This window comes from Equus quagga, chromosome 4, assembly GCF_021613505.1.
Source record: "Equus quagga isolate Etosha38 chromosome 4, UCLA_HA_Equagga_1.0, whole genome shotgun sequence".
Lineage (NCBI taxonomy): Eukaryota > Metazoa > Chordata > Mammalia > Perissodactyla > Equidae > Equus > Equus quagga.
In genome coordinates, this window is record NC_060270.1 from 109,153,248 (window position 1) to 109,173,934 (window position 20,687).

Genomic DNA, 20,687 nt, shown 5'->3' on the forward strand with positions numbered 1-20,687 from the left:
GGGGATTCTGGCTCATCACGTCTAAGCCTAGGGTGGGGCTAGGGCATGTGATTTGAAACGCCTCTCCCCAAGTGGTTCTGATATATACCCAAATTGAGATTCACTGGTTAAAAAAAATAAATATGCATCATACGACAGAAGGGAATTAGATGGCCTTGAATTACAATGTAAAGGGAAGTGACTTTATAGATTAACTACTCTTGAAATTTCCTAAAGGTGTTCTAAGAAGCTGTAGGGGTTTGGAGGAGGTGCTTTGAGGAGCACGGAAAGTAGACCGGAGCAGGAGAAGTGCAACAGCTCTACCCTAGTCAGACTTCAACCACGACAGATCTGCCTCTATGCATGCATGTTGGACTTCCAAATAAGAGTTCTTTTGAACAAATTGTTTTCTAAGGCCATAAAATGTTTAAAACCATGGATGTTTGCCCAACTTTCTCATGTTCCAAAGAAAGAACTAAGCTAGAAGGCCAAGTAAAATCACAGTCATGCAGATCATGTGTCCAGTACTCAAAAAGTATACAACTGCCCTACAGGATCACATGCACCACATAAGAAACACTGAGATTTTGCCAGACAATGCTATTCCCATTCACTCTATTTCTCTCCCACTTACAGCACAGATGAAGTTCTTCATCAGAACCATCACCACAGTCGTCGTCCCCATCACATTTCCAAGATAACTGGACACAGACATGATTTTTACATTCAAATTCAGTAGCCGGGCAGTATGCACCATTGGGAAAGCGAGTGGCTGTTGGTGGGGAGAAAACATATTCAAATTATTAGAAAAAGTTACTAGTTTTGGAAAGCTAGCTAGCTTTCCATTTCTCCTCTATCGCCTGCTCTTCCTTATTCATTCAGATGTAGTGTGGCATTAAACTGTCTGAAATTCCGATGGAATATTTCTTAAGACAGTGGTCCAAGCTCAGTTTTCAATGACGTGAGTCATTCTGTGGATAGCACTGGACTTCCTCTTTATAGGCAAGTGCAACTCTTCAGCTGTATCAGCACTGGTTTTACCCATCATCCATTTATATAGTCTCTTTAAAACCAGGTTTTAAGATGTGGCAACCATATCATCAATGATATCTGCCATGGATAATCATCAACAGTTAATATTTATTGAGTGATTCATAAAGATTAAAATGTGAATGATCATGTTGTCTTTACATTTTTAAATAACTTTTCATATGCAATGATGCAATTCAGAAAACTTCTAATGCTGTAAATTCAGTATGTTCTAATATCCCATCCAAGTTCTTCATATCCCTTTATTCATTGCTCAAATATCCTTCTTTTATCCACAATGTTTTTATCGAATTAATGATTTGCATAATAACTGATAATATACAAATACTTTGGTTAGTCCATATACTTAATATATTCTCTATGCACAATATTGTTAACGAAAAGTGCTTGAATGACTATTGTGAAATATATGGACATGGTGACTCAAATCTCAGGTGAACTGGTCATTATCAATGAATGCTGAAGAGAAAATACCTATGGCCTTTTAATCGAAGAAGTGGTGGCTGATGGGGGAGGTGGTTCAGATAAACAGTGCCACAGGTATCTAGCAACTTACGACAAGCGGCTTCATCAGAAGAATCAAAACAGTCGGCGAATCCATCGCATTTCAGCTGATCAGGCATGCAGTGTCCACTATTACACTGAAAATACCCAGGATGGCAGGTTCTCATGTCTGAAGAGAAAAGATTGGCATTCTCAGAAGGCCTTTCCATTCTCAGACAGGCATTAGCTCCATGGAGTGTTGTAAGTACTCCATCACATTCCTATCCACACCCCGTGACTGGCTCACAGCAAACCCACAACTTGTCGTTAGCGAGTAAATGAACTCTCAAAATTCACACCTTCCCTGTTAAGATATGGAGATGGAAGTACCTATTTCTCCACTATTAAATAATCTTTAGCTCTTAAGTTTTTCCTCAGAAATCTCAATCCCCCAACTTTGAATGTTTGCTGATTTTTCTCAGATCCAACCCTTAATCAGTCAAGAGTTATAAAAATTACTTGGAGTTTATGATTACTATTCTAATCCTGTGACCTCTACACCAGGGAGCTACTAGGGCCACTTTCTGGGGAATAGTAGGAAGAGCAATGTTTTTACTTTCTTTTGAAGGGCAATGCAGATTAAAGTCTGCTCCTAGGAAATCTTTAAGTTCAAGTGAGATTTTTTAAAAATCTCTTGCTATTTTCCACTATTACTATTGATCTAGACTGCTATGAGTTAAAGATAAAGCATAGAAAATACAGAGCAGAAGGTACTGTTTAATGCTATGGTTTATATATTAAACAAATTACACAAAAATCACGTTACTCTAGAAAACCTTACAAACACTCAATTGAAGTACAAATATGCTGATCCTAGTACATGACTCTATGGAAAGCCTCTCAAAAAACTTCGACAGTTACCGCAATCCCGCTCATCTGAGTTGTCCCCACAGTCATCAAAATGGTCACAGATCTGTCGAGAGGGAATGCAGCTCTGATCACCACATCGAAACTCACTCTCTGTGCACTCTCGGGGGACTGAAAAGGAAAGCCACGTGGCCATCAGTGGGCACCAGGAATCATACACAGGAGACAGGCTTGTGAGTTATCTTAAGTGCCCTCAGCACCCAACACCCTCTTGTATCCCAGAGATCTGCTTGGGCAGGCTCTCCATCCTCCAAAAATAGACCTTCCACCTCAACTTTAAGTCTGTAAAGAATGGCCTTTATTAAGAGGTTTGTCCAAAGGTGATTTAATCTCAAGATAACTTGATTTCATGAAACTCTAGATAACCTCCTATAGGATTCAACATAAACTTTCTTATAAACAATAAACTGCCAATTGGATTGCCCTTTTGTATAAGAAGTTTTTAGGTGATTGATATTGGCAGGTGTAATCAGCATCCTGATTCTCTCAATTTTCTATTCTCTCATTTTTTACATCCAAAAGCTGACTAAAGTTAGAATGTATTTCTTTTTAGTCCCTCTGAATTTGACATATGTCATGAGTCAATGATGTATGTTCAGGCCTAGGCCTCATTAAAGTTGTTTTCAAAATACACTCAATTATTCAGGACTAAGTATCTAACCTTTGACTGTCTTTCCAAGACCTCCCTGTCCAATTCCTTGTAGTCAGCACCTTCACTGGGAGAGAAGAACTAAAACCTGACCTGTCATTTGACCATTAGACCTCTTAAAATAGTCAGCTATTCCAGGAAGGATGACAATCCAAAATACAAGTTCTCTTTCATCTGCTATTAAGGCCATTTTGGGGCAAGAGCTTAAAAAGCAGGGTCTTTGGATTAGCACCTTTCCTTTCTGTACTTCTCTTGGTTCTGATTTTCTGCTTCTATTCTATTTATTTTACTATATTTGTCCTTTATTGTAAGTCAGCTCAAGTTCTTTTTGGAAAAAGAAGTTGGGTGTAAATAAATTCAACAGACAAACGATATACTTGGGCAAACATCCTCCTCCCAAAGCTTGATTATAAACATCTCAGAAGGAGATGCTTATGTCTTTAGTTAAAGAAAAAGTAGAAATGTACCAGTCAGCAGAAAGCAAGATGTCAAGTAGCTGTCGCCGTACCCTTTGAGGATGAATGGCATAGACAGTTGAACTAAGGACAAAGAGCAGACATCACAGCTCTGGGAGCACATAAGGATGAGAGAATCCTGAACTCACCACAGTCTTCCTCATCTGAGTGATCTCCACAGTCATTGTGCCCGTCACATTTCCAGCGAAGAGGGATGCAGCGGTGATTTTTACAGCGGAAATCTCCCACAGGGTTACACGTCATCTCCTCTGCAGAGTAGTCATTGCAAAGACTTCAGAAGCCAATGGTCAAGAAATACCAAAATAGTACTGGCTTCCTTGCGAGACAGTCTGAGAATTATGCTACCATATTCTCAAAACTCCCAGAAAGAGGAATGCCAGCACTATTCACTGCCAAATTCCTCTTTTTGCTAACCTGAACCTATCCTAATGCTTGAAACTAGACCCACTCTCTTTTGTAGAAACTGTTCAAAAAATGAATTGGTATCTGGCTTGTAATTCACAACAAAGGCATAGAAAGGAAGTTAAGTGATGCCACCAGCGAATACAACATTTCCAACACATTGTCTTTAGCTGATTAGATTCAGTGTTATTATTAAAATAACATTATTTTCCTTACCTCTCTCCCAACTAAATCTAACACACATATTCATAGACGTTTTGATTTCAAGTTAGCGTATGCCTAATCTTGACAAATTCCATTAATTTGTTTGGCCTTTTATCCATAAATTCTTTCCTAGTTGCCAGAATGACTACAGCTGTCCAATAGATGATATGGAAATTCAGAGAGACATTCAGAATATGAAAATCTCCAAATAAAAAAATTCTGATTTTGAAATATTCTCTTTAGCAACAGACACCAAATCTTTTCTCTACTCCTCCTATCAATTTCTATCAATCTGTAAGATCAGACAAACAATTTAAACTTGTCAAGTGTAAATAAGGATTCTACCTTCGGGAGAAATTACACGTTCCTAATATCTTAATAATGTCTTCCCCACTATAGTATCCTTTGGGATGAGATTTTGGGTAAGATGATATAAATTAAACTCCCACAATAACCTGTAAAATGCTATAAAAATATAGCATAGTATTAGAAGAATCAATAGATGGCCCTTTTTCAGAGGTAAACAAAGAAAGATGACATGCAAATCCACTCTCATCCTCTAATAATGGCACTTGACACTTAAGTTTTCTTGTCCCTTCCCAACTCCCCTGCAACCTCTCCTACCACAGCCTTGCTCATCACTGTTGTCCCTGCAGTCATTGAAACCATTGCACACAGCCCACTGTGGGATGCAGCGGTAGTTCGTTCTACAGCTGAATTCCGTATAGTTGTCACAGCGATGGGCAGCGCTCACTGAAAAGAGAGGAAGTAGCAAAGTCAGGACTAAAGTCTCAGTCCTGCCAGGAAATGACACCAAAAGACATCTTTCCATTGTCATATTTAGCATGTGGTGCTGAGTAACAACTACCCTGTCACCAGCTAAATTGATTTTGGCAACATGTGTCTGTTTTAGGTGTGATCTGTTCACCAAGAGCAGAAAGATAGAGTCCTAAGTACTTTTCCTGGAAGATTGGCCCTGAGCTAACATCTATTGCCTCCTCCTTTTTTTTTTTTCCTTTTGTCCCCAAAGCCCCAGCACACAGTTGTATATCCTAGTTGCAGGTCATTCCAGTTTCTCTATGTGAGATGCTGCCACATCATGGCTTGATGAGCAGTGCATAGGTCTGCAATCAGGATCCAAACTGGTGAACCCTGGGCCACCAAAATGTAGCATGTGAACTTAACACTCAATCACTGGGCTGGCTCCAATAGAGTCCTAAATTTTCTCACTATATCAGTACCACTCACTCATGTCGCAGTACAAAATTGGGGTGGGGGGTGCTGGGGGAGACTAGGTTTGAAGTAAAAAAAAAAACTGGGTTGAAGTATCCGCTCTGCCACTAAACAGAAATGTGACCATGCACTTAAGGTGAGCTTCAGTTTTCTCATCTGTAAAATGGGAATTGGTAACACTCACCTTCCCTACCTGATAATGTTTCTCTGAGGCTCAAATGAGAAAGTACTAGATATACAAAATGTAAGTTCTTGTTGGCATATTCTGGACAGTTAGACATTCAGTGTATCAAGAGGAGGAATCACCCACTTCAGAAAAAGGGTCTGGTTCAACCTACAAGCCATATAGCTATATGTTGCCTGCAGTGCCAGAGTTAGGAGGGAGAATCAAGAAGGAGTACCCCGTGGGGCTGAAGCAGAGGACTCCACATCCTCTCTCAGTCCACACAGAGTTTCTTTTTGTTTCCTGCTCCTGGTGAGGCCACGCTCCTCCCACAGGAACTTACTGCATTCCTGGATGGGCTCATCTGAGTAGTCTCCACAGTCATTGTCTACATCACACTTCCAGTTCTGAGGGATGCAGCGGCCATTGGCACACATAAAATAGCCTGGCTGGCAGATCCTCCTGGCACAGTGGGAACTGTCTTCATCTGAGTTATCCTCACAGTCGTTCTCTGAGTCACACTGCCAGGCTTCTGGGATGCAACGTTTGTTGGCACACTGCCATTCATTGGACTCACACTGGTGATGCTCTGCAAGCAGGGTCATTTGGTTATCAGCTTGGAAGTTGTCAGGAACAGAAGCTCCTAATTTACACCAATCAATCCTGGAGAACTCGATGGTAATTTCTTTTTGGAGGATTTATGTCCTAATGCACTTTTATCGGCTAGTTAGCACATGGGCACTTATTCCTTTGACTATTACTGTCTCCTAAATTCTTAAATATCTTTTTCTTGCATGCAGTACTAGAGGATAAAAATTGAATCACTGATGGCCTACTAAATTCACCTTCTCCTGTCCCTTTTCTTCTAATGGACAATAGTTTCCAAACTTTGGTTTGTTGCTGTTGTTGATATGTTGTTTTTAGTTTGGAGGGTTTTTGGAGGGGAAGCTTTTTAAAAGTGGAAAAATAAGTAAATGCTACAAGAGAGAGTCTTTATTTAAAATGAGGGTGGGAAACCCTCATTTTGCCCTCAGCGTTAGCTCTCAAGGAGGGTTCTATGTATCACATATGGTAAAGAACCACCAATATAGACAACTTATGATTTACCTCAACCATTTGCCTTGTAGAGACCTTAGAATTTCAAAATATACTTTATAAAAATAGATATAAGATGAATTCTGAGTTTTCTCCTAGGACTTTGGATGGGTTTTTGGTTTATGATATTCAGAAAATACCCACAAAATAATGATTGTACACAATCAACTATAGAGGTGGGCAAAGAAGGCATAAAGCAATTCAACACACCACAAAGAATATGGTCTTCATCAGACCCATCAGGGCAGTCTTCGTGAGCATTGCACAGGAAGTGGGGGCTGGTACAGTTGCCGTCCTTGCACTGGAACTGTCCTAACCGGCAGTAGCGCGGTGGGCAAATGGTGGGTTCATCGGAGCCATCCGAGCAATCTCTCTGCCCATCACATTTCCACCAGATAGGAATACACCTGCACAGAGAAAATAGAGCACTTCTCTTAGCGAAGCACTACGGGTAGAGAAGCAGGCAACAGCCATCTGGAAAGATGTCAAAACCGAACTCCAAGTAATGACATGCATGAGCTCTTTCACGGCCCTAGAAGAGGATCAATTAACCTTGGTTCCTGTGGTGTATTTTCAGAGAAAACATTAATAGATGAGACAGAACAAGTCTGTTAAGACCCAAATACATGCTGAAAAAATGCTTTGAATGTGATGATAAAATTCCTGCCACAACAAACAGTGGCGTGTGTGTTTGGAGCCGTGGTTCTGGAAGCAGAGATTGGTTGGGACTATCTGCTAAGGTGATATAAAAGAAACACTCACATATTAGCTGGGAAGCGGAGGACACTCATGTTTGTTGAGAGCCTATGTGATAAGTGTATGCTAGATTCTTAATCTAAGATATCTATTTAATCATCAAAATAATCTGCCATTGAATCTTAGATGCTATGATTTGCATTAATGCCTCTCCCCACTCCACTCTGTGATTCATTCCCCTTAGTCATCAATGGCCTATGGCCATTGTTAGGGAAATAATCTGTGGCCATGTTTCATAGCAAACACAAATGATCAAAAGTAGATTTGAATGTGTACCTGGACATAGTAAGGAGCTACGCCAATATATGTGCGGAAAAGACAGAGAAATTCTGTCACTCTTGAGGGCTATTTTTCAGTATACACTTATATACACTCTGGCCCTGACACTTAGAACAATTTGTTAAAAATAAAAAACACATGGTTTGCTTCCTCTCTAGAGATATAAAAACTTGCATACATAAGCATAACCATTTGGTTAACAAATTCCATCTGTTCATGAAAAAATTATCTGAAGCTGGAGACTGAGAGTCTTGCCAAATTCCAAATGAACCAAATTAATTAGCCAAAATCTTGGTTCATTGGAAAGCTCCCACCTCCTGAAGCCTTGAAGGTCTGTATGTCCAAGGGACAGAGAGGTAGTGTGGAGAGAGAAGAGAGAACCTTACTTTTCATTGTTAGCACACAGGAATTGGGTGCTAGAGCACAGGGGCAGGCAGTGGGTTCTGTCATCCAGCCTGAGGGCTTGGAAGCTATCTGGACACTCACAGGTGAATCCCTTTCCTCCTGCTTTGATGAGGCAGAGATGCGAACAGCCACCATTGTTGGTACCACAAGGATTGTTCACTAGTGAAAGGAGAAGAAACAGATATGTTTATTCAGGTTACTAAGCACAAATGAGCTGATCACCCACCTCATCAAACTTATCACCTCTTTAAGAGTAAGAAAAATCCTAGTTTCATGCTTTTTCCAAGTCATAAACAGGACAGATGGTAGAGCTGTATAAGCAATCCTGTGCTTTGAGAAAACAGATGTATGTGCTGCCAGAAGTGAGGCATACCCACTTGTGTTTAGGGCTAAAAAAATAGCTGTTTCTCAAAGTCCTTAGAGAGGAGGTTGGAAACTTAGCTTACGTTCACGTGCCCAGAACCCAAGTTAAAGTTTTAATTTCCAGCAGATACTATATTCACTCATTTTAAGGATATAGGCAACAAAAGTATGGCCAAGAATGAGGAGGATGGACAAACTGAGCAATTCTCTGGGCTGCCACTTGGAGGGGAGGATTAATTGAATCCATCCTCTCCCCAAAGTGTACTCCAGACCTTTGCTAGATTACTTATAAATCATAAAATGGCTTTAATTGCATGAAAGGAAATAAAAGTTCACAAGCAAAAAAACACATTTCCTAACTTATGAAACACTGAAATGTGATCCTCTCAACATTATTACCTTCTAGAAAATGAAAATAACATATATTTAATATACAACACAATATCATATGCAAATAAACATTTAATAAATCACATCTTATACTGATTGTAATCTTCTTTTAAACATTTCTTTTAAATCAATCATTTCAATAGATTAATCTTAATATTAAGGAATGATCGTCAATCTCTTAGGTGTTATAATTTATTGTGGTTGTATAGGAAAAGTCCTTATTTTTCAAAAGAGCTTTCTTATTTAGGGCTGCAGTGTCATGATATTTTTAACTCACTTTAATATACTTCAGTCCTCCCACTAAAATAGATGAAGTAAATATAGAAACATGACAATTGTTAATTCTTATCAAAAAAAAAAAAAAAAAACCCAGACTGGTCTTTAAGAATAGAGCAAGTTTTAAGAAAAAGAAGAGTTATAAGCAGCCTTTCCCAGGAGTAGGAGAATGAACTCTAAAGATACTTCCATACCCTCAACTCTCAGCATATGTTTTGTAGAAAATATTAACAAGTAACACCAATCCCTTTATAAATAATGACGTTTATGCTTAAAAACACAAGAAAGGCATACGGAGAACCTAAAGCAACTGTGCCAAACTTCTGAATCGCCTACTCACCAATTGGCTGCCTATATGGATGATACACATGGATGTCAAATGGTTTATGTGTTGTGTTCACCAGCACCATCCTATCTGATCCATCATATTTGTTTCCCTTTTCAACTGTCCTTGTATTCCAATCTGTCCAATAAATAGTGTCTTCAAAAATGGTAATAGCAAAAGGGTGAGGCAGCATCCCATCATACACAGTGTGCCGATGGTTGCCCTCCAAATCAGAATACCTGAGGTAAGAGGAAGAAAGAGTTACTCAATGAAGATAATGCCTCTCCCCTAATGCCTTTAACGACAGATGAACTGACAAATCAATTAATACCATTCCACCTTCCAAAGGAAACTGAAGTTCAGATCCTCCCCAAAATTCCTAGTCTTTAAATAAGAGCTAAACTTAACGTATATTTTGACTGAACAAAAGAAGTAAAAGTTTGCTTTAAAAAAGCGATGCTTAAAAGATAGGAATAGCCACAGGAGTTTAAACAATCACTAATTCCTAACCACAGCTGCTTTCCTGCAGATGGTTCAGCTGTCATAGGCTTATAACCTTTTACAACGATGTTTTCCATTCATCATCTTTTTGATATACTGGGATGAATCCCAAGTTACTGGAAGAAATCAGAGAATCACAATATAAAGCTGGAATTCTGCCTTCTCCTGAACACTTCAGAGGAGAAGCTGTTCTAGGAGATAGCTGAATTCTCAGTATAATCTGAGAGGAATATACTAGATGAGTCAAATTATAGGCCCGCAGGCTTAACTTTGCATACACTGGCAGCACATTTATTATTAATCATGCCCTGGGCACTACTGATGAATACTTCTCCAGGTGAATAAACCTCCAGAGGAAGTTCTCTGATTTCAAGATGGTACAAATCATCCACAGCCAAATTTCCAGGTCCTCCTAGTTCCAACGTGTCATTCATTACTATGAGTCTATGTCAAATAATTGATATTTTAATATTTTTAAGTTTTGGAGCAGCCCCTAAAATTCAAACAGGAGGTAGAAGGAGCTAGCAACTAAGAAACTTGGTAATGTTAGCCATGCAATATTAAAAATATTTTCCAAAATATTATAATTTACAGTAACTTATAGAAGTCAGGAAAACCTGAAGACCTTTTTGGCCTCTGTTGATAAAACTGCAGGTAAATGACCAGAACTTAGTCACTATCTGCTTCTTTAAAAAAGTCATAGACCAGAAAGTAGTCTCAAGATCTTCCTTTTTGGTTCTTGCGTGATCCCGGTATAAAGATCTCAGACACACTTATTTTTGGTCAAGTGTAGAATCACAGGGCATAGCTACAAGGATTTATTTGCACATCCCAACAAGTACAAGAAATGGATTGGATGCTCTATAAAAATGTATTGCTTTACATAGTCTATGAAATCTATTTCTGAACATAGGCATTGCTACCCCTCCAACAGCTGATCAAGTCAACATGGCTACATGAAAATTAAAGTTTCATTCATTCTCAGATCACAGTGCCTGATACTATGCTTGGATTTTTATATGGTAACTTATTGCCTGAATTTTAAAATCCAGCTACACAAATAATCTATAACATATTTTATCAAAAAGTGAACAGAATATTAACTAGCTAGAAAATTCCTTTTTGCCTCTAATGTGCCTTCAAATATTATCAATGCTGCCTATTTCATCAAACCTACTAAGCTTTCAAGACCAAGAACAATCTATAAGTCCTGAAGGACAACAAAAGTCCAACAAGAAAGTTGTTGAAGCTTCTTTGAATTCTTTGATGCTTCTATGAATTCAAAGTAGGATTTTATGGAAAGCTAACTAAGCTCTATGATGTCCCTTCAAAGAGGGGATACATACACTGTAGGAAGGGCCAAGGATGTCACCACCTGAATATTACATTAAAATGGTACAAATAATCTGGAGGTAATATTCTACTTCTTCTGACCAAAGTTGATCTCTAAGAGTGAGTTAGCATCTGCTATGGTAAATTCTGCAAAGAGAACACTAAAGGATTGCCTTAGTATGTCAAATGAACAAGGACAAGTAAGTATTCCCAAAGCATCACATGCCAAAATCCCTATAACCTTCAATTTTCCAAAGTCTTCTTTCCTAGTTACCCTAAACATATCTTAAAACTAACATCATACAACATGGTAACTATAGTTAATAATACTGTATTGTATATTTGAAAGTTGCTAAGAGAGTAGATCTTAAAAGCTCACATCACAAGAAAAAAAAATTGCAGCTGTGTGGTGATGGATGTTAACTAGACATACCGTGGTGATCATTTTGCAATATATATATATTAAATCATTACACTGTAAACCTGAAACTAATGCAATGTTATATGTCAATCATATCTCAATTTAAAAAGAAAAAAAAAAAAACACTAAGATCATGAGGTAATTCCAAAAGGCTGAGCTCAAAACAGACGTTGGAGAGTAGCAGAGGCTGATGGCATAGCCGGGAGAAACAGCCCAGTATCTTCTGCTTTCCAGGCCAGGGGCGGCAAGGAGTCCTCATCACATGTGTTAACTGGAAAGGATTCCGGGGAAGCGTCAGTTCAACAGAATAGGGCTCTGGGATTGATTAACAATGTCTGCCATGAGCATAGGAGGAGAGAGCACTAGCATGTGTGCCCAGTATTCCTTCTTTCTCAGTAGCATGTTCCCAAGAGAGCATAAGATTAGAGAACTTCAAAAATTTCTACACTAACTTTGGTAGCAAAATAAATTTAACAGAATGAAAGAAATTTCAAAGGCCTTTGAAATAGCTTTGCTGAATTAATGGCAATTCCATGCTTTTGAATGCAACAGGTTGTATATCTGGGTATTTTTTCATAAATAATTTCTTAGAAGACCTTACTGCAGACCAATTAGGCCATAACTAGCAGTGCCCCAAAATAAACATGTTCTAGTTGGTTAGTAATGTGTATTATCTTTTTTACAATCAATGAGTATTTTTCATTGAACAGTATAATTTTTAACACACTTTTAAAAAATTATCCTATTACTAGAATGATTTAAATGCATTATCATATGAATAAATGTTAATACACTCTACTGCTACATAAAACGCTTCATTGTACTTATCAATAAATGCACCAAAGTACTTTAGGGAAAACCTTTTCAACACTTTTGCTCTTTTTATTTTTTCAAATTCTAAAATCAATTAACCATATATTTGGGAGGGATGGGAAAAGTAAAGGGATAAAGAAATTAAGATGAGTTGAGCACTAAGCTGACTACCACAGGGGAGAGATTACTAGCTCCATTTTTGAGACCAAAAAAACAATAAGAAATGAAAGTACCTGGATAAAAACCTAATCTGTATGATTTCAAAGTTCACGCTCTTTCTACTGCACCATACTATAGACCTCAGAGAACTGCCTATAAGCAGTGTCAGATAGAAGTGATCTTAGAGTGACTTCCAATACATAGGCCAGTTAGAAGCTGCATGGGAATAAAACACTGGCAACACAAGCCCTGGTGTTTGGAATCAACAGTTACCCAGTTTGTTTCATTCTTTTCTAGGTACGTACTCAATGTAACCCAGGTGAGCATCTGCCCAGTAGAGTAGATCATTGGTGTAATCAATAGTGATGCCATTGGGCCACACTATCTTGGTAGAGATAATCACAGACTTGTTGGTTCCATCCATGCCTACTCTCCCAATGTACGCTCGGGTAGCCCAGTCTGCCCAGTAGACATACCTGTCGGAGCAAACACAAAGGGTCAGTTCCTAAAGCCAAGAGAAGTCAGTAGCCAAAAGACATAGTTCTTCTCCAATTAGAGAAACAGAGTTTACATTCTACAGAGACTCTGGGAAAGAAAAAAGAACTAATAGAAAATAATCTAAAAGAAGATGAGGTACAAGAAATCCTCAAGAATAAACATGATTAACTGGGGATTTCAGTAGATTTGACATGGAGAGTCCAGAAAAGGTGGGTTACTTTTTTTTAACCGTAATATTCTTTACATGCAGCCAAAATATGTGACTTGAAAGTGAAATGGTGTGTCATGGCAAAGAAAATAGAATAGCTGATGAATATCATTTGAACAAGCCATGTTTCTACCCATTATACTAAACCATTTAGCAGGTAGGAAAAGCAGAAGACAAATCCCAGCAAAATACTGGCCTTGAGATAACTACGTGAACAGCCTATTTGGTAACAAATGCAGAATTAGGGCAGTAAAGAAGAGCCCAAGATTACAGGGAGACAATACCCATATTGAGGGTGAAGGACAATTCCTCTGGGATTTTCAAAGCACAAGGTATTGTTGGCATCCATACAGTGCTCAGCCAGCTTGCGGCGGTATTGACCATTCAGCTCAGAGACAGACAGGCATTTCAGGTAGGTATCTAACCAATAAAGCTTTCTGAAATGGAGAACCAGAAGTTACCGATACAGCTATTTTGCTTGTCAAATTGCATTTTTAGCCACCCAATTTCCTATGCAAGTTACTTTGGAATCACACCAACAGCTGTTAGAAGGCACTTCTCCCCAAGCAAACAAGGACAAGGGAAAATAGTTGACCTTCCTGCAATGGAAGATGCAAGAATGTATGCTATAATTCCTACTTGAAAGTGATGCCACATAGGGAATTCTGGGGCCACACCTCACACAGGATTCTGGCTTTACTTTCTTCATGCAGCATAAGGCATCCTCCCTAGGCAATGCAAAGGCTTAGAGGAGCAGGGAAGGGGGAGTGAGAGCAATGAGTGTCATGAACTAGAGTTTAAATGGTCAAGTTGAGGAAACAGACTTGTCTGAATGTATCAGTGAGACTGCACAAAGAAACTGAATCACGGCATCCTTAGGATAGAGAAATCTTACTCCTCCCTGGCTCCACCAGACTAGGCTGGCAAAATGAGTTTCTTATCCTGTGCTAGGTTTTATTTAGTCAAACTTAAAAAGCTATAAAAATGTGTTAGAATCTCTCAGAAATTCCTACCTCAAGGATATTTCAGTTCTAAATATATTGCTAGTCAATAGGAGCCATTTATTTTCTCTAAGGCAGGGGTTCTTAATTGGGGTCCCTAACCTGATATCAGGGTAGCTTGGGCTTTGGGAGGTCTGTGAATCCTCTAAAACTGATGCAAAATTGTGTGAGCATAAAATGTGTTAAGTACTTTTATCCAGCAAGGGGTCCACAACTTTCACCAGAGACCTAAAGTGTCCATAACCTTCCAAAGAGTTCAATGCCTCTAGAATCTGAGTGTCATTTAGGCTCTCATAGTCAATTCCAACTGGAAGGAGAATGATTTCCCTTCCAAAAGGACCAAATGTCTCCTTGCAAAAGGTAAGCACTGATCCAACCATGCTGGGTGTCAGAATATTTAGCTTAGGACAGCAGCATCCTTCTTAGGCTTGAGGATGAGGGAATGAGTATGCATAAATGTACAAGCCTTGCCAGTTCATTCAGTTGAGTAAATCCTGATGAATGAGATGGCCACAGTCTTGGATTCCATCAATGCAGAAGCAAAGAATAGCAGCTATTTGTTGAATACTTACTAAATCTCAGGCCCTAGGCTAAGGACTTTTTAAAACATTATATTATTTAAGATCACAACAAGTCTAGGAGCGGGTGCTATTATCATCCCTGTTTTCCTGATGAAGCTGCTCAGGTCCTGAGGTTGTACAATTAGCAAGCAGGTAGAGCAGGAATTCAAGGTTGGCTACACCATAGGGCACATCACTCTATTGAGCTTACTGCCAACTCATTAATTTCTCTTCATTCCACAGTCAAAAGACTGGCCTTGTCAGCAGACTCTTTTTAAGAGACACTCCATCCCCACTAATGGAAAAATTAAGAGGACTAAGAGCCAGCACAATCTTCCAACGTACGTAATGGTGCTTTTAAAAACTAGTGTATCAAGAGTAAGGACTTTGGAAACAAAACACCCTTAGGTTAGCAGTGGCTATCTTTATTGATGTTGGGGAAATGTTTCCAATTTCAATGAAGTTAATATCTTAGAAATCTCCCCTACACACTTAAATGTAACTGGGTGCTATTCTTCCTTTGTGTTTTAAGGAATGTTTAGCCTAGTTGTGCTCCTTCTTGAACATCTGAGAAAATACTTTGGTCATAGGATATTTCATCCTACCCTCAGCCTAGAGTTTCTTGCTCTAGCTTCCCCGCTACCACACATGTACCTAATTCTCTCCTGTGATCAAGAACATGCCTACATGGAGAGGAAAGTAGCTAAAATCCAGGGGAAAATATCATCCTACCATTTTGAGGGAGAGAGGGCTGAATGACAATATCTCAGGGTTAAAATATTTTTTTCCCTGAATTGGAGCAAAGGATGGGGCAGGAACAGTACCATATTTAGTTCTCTTCCTGTAAATCATTAATCACCATGCTTTTTGACACCCAGTAAAGCCACTATAAATAAAATGCTCATATTCTCATAGTCAATATTTTATTCACTACTCAGCAGGCACTTATTGAGTCCCAGGGCAGGCCAGCTACTATTCAGGCAGAACTAGGAAGCAAACTTTCCACCTCCCCATTTTTGGATCTTTACTCTTAAGATGGTCAAATATGGAAGCTGTGGAAGAGTCCTCTGTAGGTCTGGGCCGACTGCAGCAATAATATGTGCAGCACAAGTGCCTGCAGCTTCATGTCCTTTAACCACAAAGCCAACTACTTTATGCTGCCAAGTATCTGATAGATTCAATATTCAACAGCGATGTTAAGAGGTGTTGTTGATCTGGTAAAGTTCAATTAAAACACCACCTGCCACCTTAAAGACCCTCAGCTTCTAGAAGAACTATCTCAAAATAAAAGAGCTTCAGTTTGGCTGTCCTTTATTGTATGACCAGCCCAGGCTGGGAATGACTAGCGTTGTAAGCAAGCCTGTGAACTCCAGGAAAGCAGGGGCTGAGTCTGTCTTGCTTACCTCTAGACCCCTTGTGCCTGGCACAACCTGTAGGAGGCACTTAGAAAGCAGTTTTAAATGACTGAATGCACCAACGAATTTATGAATCACCCTTAAAATCATCTCTAGTTCACTGAATGGCCAGCAATAGCAGAGCTCTTTCCTCCTTTGTGATGCCCCTCTCCCATAAAAATTACACCATAAATTCTTAAAATCGCTAGATTTTAGATTCTGTGGTATCCTATTTGAATATTAGGTACACAGCAGGAAAAAAACATGCAGGAGCATTAAATATATCCACATATTAACTCAGGTTGAAAAGATCAATTCCCTGTTAAGACGAAAACATGGTTAGAATATTTTTTAAAAAACAGAAAACTTTTTAACTTTTAAAAAGCTCTTTGGTGTTTTCTTACCTAGTAACCCAGTCTACAGCCAGACTTTCAGCAGCTGGTAGTCTATGGTTTATGACTGTCTCTCTGTTTGTTTTATTCAGAAACATTCTCTCAATGACTTTATTCTCTCTATCAATCCAGTACAGTCTTTTTTCTACTCGGTCAAAATCCAGGGCCACAGCATTGCCCAGTCCTTGCAAAATGAGGGAGTAATAATGGCCATCTGTAGTTAGATTTCTCAAATAGTAACGGTTGCTAAAAATGAGATAGGGCTCGATGTCACTGTTCTGCCGGCAGTTCTTTCCATTTGGTTCTCGAATGTAGCCCGGGGCACACTTACAGATGTAGGAGCCTATTACATTCTCACACTTCTGGCTACAGACAAAGGGTGTCTCTTTGCATTCATCAATATCATTACAAGTCCGCTTGTCAGACATAAGCTTGTAACCAGGATGACAAGAACAATAGAAACTGGTTAAAGTATCTGTGCAGTTTTGGTCGCAGCCACTGAGTGAAGCGTCATTGCACTCATTAATACCTGTAAGTTAAAGACAAGTATTAGAGAACCTAAAATGGCAGCAATGGCGGTCAGCCCCGTGGCATAGTGGTAAAGTTCATGTGCTCTGCTTCGGCAGGCCAGGTTTTGCAGGTCCAGATCCTGGGCGTGGACCTAGTGCTGCTTGTCAAGCCATGCTGTGGCAGCATCCCACATAAAATAAAGGAGGATTGGCACAGATGTTAGCTCAGTGACAATCTTCCTCAAGCAAAAAGAAGAAGATTGGCAACAGATGTTAGCTCAGGGCCAATCTTCCTCATAAAAAAAACAAAAGCACTAAAAAACTAAAATGGCAGCAATGGATCCACGATAATGATCTATAGTCAGCATTTCCACTCTACATCACCAATCCTTAATGAATCATGCTGAAAGTAGACAGACAATAAGGGATTTCTAAAGGCCATAGATTACTCAAAAGTCACTGTTTTTTAAACTTTCTCCTCAACTTAATCTTTCACCAGTGGTTTGAATATCTAATAGAACTAACAAGCTTAAGTTTGACTTTGAATCCTATACCAGCCAATCTTCTTTTAAACAATAATTTAAAAAGTAAAATGGCAGGAGAGAGAAGGAAGAGCAGTACAAAGAGCGTGGCCAGTAATGTGCTGGTAAAACCGGTCTCTGGGGGAACAAAATGCTCTCACTGGTAGCATCTTCCATTTCAGTGGTGCAAATACACCATGACCAATTTCAGACTACCAGTGTGACATCACTGATCACAGATATACATTTGGCTCTCACAAAGTGGGATGAGCCATCCAGCACTCTACCTCTGGCTGGTTCTGTGACACATGGCCAAGCTCACCCAAAAACTATACACAGAGAGAAGAGAACACGTTCTTACTAATTGTGTGTATTATAAATTCTACACTGGTTTACTTGTGGAGGTTGGGATGAGGGGGAGGTTAAAACTGTCCCCTTCAAACACCTGAGGATGAAAATGAAGAACAGGCTAAGGAATTCTAGCAGATGGACAGTCCAGGTAACAAGTCATCCCAAGGGTTCAAAGAGAATCAACATTGTTTGCCTTGTTTAACAATGTTGTTAGGTACTGATGGCCTGAATATGCTCATCCTCCATTCTCTGTAATGAACTGCCTAACTGACGAATTAGTCCAAAAATGTTTGTGTACTAACCTCATATACCAAGAAATCCTTGTCCTTTGGTAGACAAACAATAGTAATCTGGTAATTTTCTACTCAGAGGACAAACTGGAAGGTCATAAAGAGTTGAGAATCCACAATCAGTCTCCCGTTTTCTTTCTCCCAAATCTTCCGCAACACTCACCACATCCTTTCTCGTCACTGTTGTCTAAACAGTCATCTAGGTGGTTGCAGACTTTCACCATCTCAATGCAGTTCCCGTTGTCACACTTGAACTGATGGGGGTGGCACGTGGTTTCTGGGGTGTGGCACAGGTGCTCCAGCTCATCAGAGTCATCTCCACAGTCATTTTCCCCATCGCAGGTGTAGACCTTATAAATGCAGATCCCATTCTGACAGGTAAACTGATTCTCATTGCAGGTGGGGTAGGAGCATTCCCTCTCATCACTGTAGTCACCACAGTCATTGCGCCAGTCACACCTGTGTTAGGAGACCGAGTATCACTCTTGGAGAGGTTGACAACAAGTCTCAACTATCACCCACTTGGGGCTTTGCTTCCTCCTCCATCTACCTGAATGCCAGGTCGACTATTTCAATACCAAGATCATCACTGTCCTTAAGTTCTCTCTCCCCCAGAATCCTCTTCCACCCCACCAATCTCTAGCTCTAGATGAATCTAATATTTAGCATTCCATGCAACTTCCCCAGGTGTTGGTTGATACCATGGAAATGTGGGTCTAGAGCTATTAAAAATAATTGCATTCCTTTTTTTCCCCAGTTGATAAATTAATTAAATACAGCTTTTATAATTTTGTTGTTCATCAGATCTATTTGTCGGATAATGAGACAGTTTATCAACACTGGCAATATCTTTGGTAGCCATATGATAGAAGTGCCCATACTCAAGTGGAAATTCATAGGGTAAGTACTATATATTATAAATGATAAGATTATTAGATGTGTCCTCCATGAACACATATCTTCCAACTGGAGTAATGTTTGCAGTAGCAGTCCTGTTCCTTCCCTTTTTCATTATAACACTCCTGCTACCTACCATGACATGTGAATGGTTACAGTGTTGAAAAGGATGGAAAACTAGTAGATTAGCATGGACAATCAGCAAAGGAAGGAGGCATTTCATAGTTCTAGGAGGTATTTGGGGACCTAACGTTCCCAGGCATCCTGAGGACATTCCTGAAATTCTGTGAGCCAGACTAGTCTTTCTTCTCTACATTATTCCAAGATCCCATGAAAGTCATGATTACTTGGGGGGGGGGGGGGGGGAGGGAGGTCCTGCTAACAGTAACAGTACTCATCCTAAGTATAAAGGAGTCTTGGATGGGAACAACTAATGTTTGACAATTCATAAAATAATTCACTACGGAAGGCATGGGAACTAGAGGCAGAGAATTAAAAAAACATTAAGATTTCAAAGTTGAATGTGGTCAATTTTACAACTGACCTGTGGTCAGGTCTTCTAATCAGCACTCCCACCCACAAACCTAGGATACTTCCAATGTGATTTATACCAAAATGCGTGCAAGTAACTGTAAAGAGAGCTGTGATCAAAGCAAGCTGGCTCAGCCCCATTTGGTCTCCAGATCATTTCCAAATGATTTGAGATACCAATGCTTTCTTTCCTCTAGTTTAGATTCAATCCAAGAGGAAAAAAAGTCAATTAGGCAAGCAAATCACTAGGTTTTTAGACACAATTGCACGTCAGTATTCCAGCATGCTGCTCACAACTCAGTCTTATCCAGGTTCTTCAGGAGCGTCAGTAATAAGCCCAGAGAGAAAAAGTCAATAGGAAAAATGACTCCTTGTACCATTCTATGAAATACAGGAGCACACATTCTGCCAAGCAAGCAAGAGGGTGCACATTAACAGCGCACTTAGTGGTGGCTACTGGCACTCCGGGCAAACAGAATTTGGAGTTATTTTAGACCCCATACCAGAAAAACAGTAATTTTTTCTCCTCTGTCATAAACCCTTGGCAAAAGCAATTCAGAAAGCTCACCGAAAAAAAGAAGAAGAGAGAGAAAGGAAATAAGGAAGGAAGAAAGGAAGGACAAGATGAATGAAATCCGTAAAAGTCTGGCAGGGCTGCAAGATCATAGTAATAATGTAGGCAGAGCTCAGAAAGCTCAGAAAGCCAGAAAGGGAGTGAGATAACCTAGAGTCTGATCAAAATCAAGACCTGATATAATTCTATTCCCTAGATCCTATGTCTAGGTTTTCAGAATAAATCTGACTGATGGTATTAAATATTTACGTAATTCAGAAGAACCAAATTGCAGTACAAA

General features: G+C 39.5%; 1 protein-coding gene across 3 annotated transcripts in view; it reads right to left on the bottom strand.

The window, feature by feature from the left end:
* Window positions 1-20,687, bottom strand: part of LRP2 (LDL receptor related protein 2) — a 198,564-nt gene that overhangs the window by 35,558 nt on the left and 142,319 nt on the right. For all 3 annotated transcript variants that reach the window (XM_046659444.1, XM_046659443.1, XM_046659445.1), the window contains 13 exons: window positions 18,569-18,864; window positions 16,747-17,263; window positions 13,672-13,824; window positions 12,987-13,157; window positions 9,471-9,694; window positions 8,083-8,260; window positions 6,872-7,068; window positions 5,910-6,155; window positions 4,795-4,923; window positions 3,693-3,812; window positions 2,434-2,550; window positions 1,586-1,702; window positions 614-751 (listed from right to left, as the gene is read on the bottom strand). In XM_046659444.1, coding sequence (XP_046515400.1) covers window positions 614-751; window positions 1,586-1,702; window positions 2,434-2,550; window positions 3,693-3,812; window positions 4,795-4,923; window positions 5,910-6,155; window positions 6,872-7,068; window positions 8,083-8,260; window positions 9,471-9,694; window positions 12,987-13,157; window positions 13,672-13,824; window positions 16,747-17,263; window positions 18,569-18,864 — 2,603 coding nt within the window. The remainder of the gene's footprint in view (window positions 1-613; window positions 752-1,585; window positions 1,703-2,433; window positions 2,551-3,692; window positions 3,813-4,794; window positions 4,924-5,909; window positions 6,156-6,871; window positions 7,069-8,082; window positions 8,261-9,470; window positions 9,695-12,986; window positions 13,158-13,671; window positions 13,825-16,746; window positions 17,264-18,568; window positions 18,865-20,687) is intronic.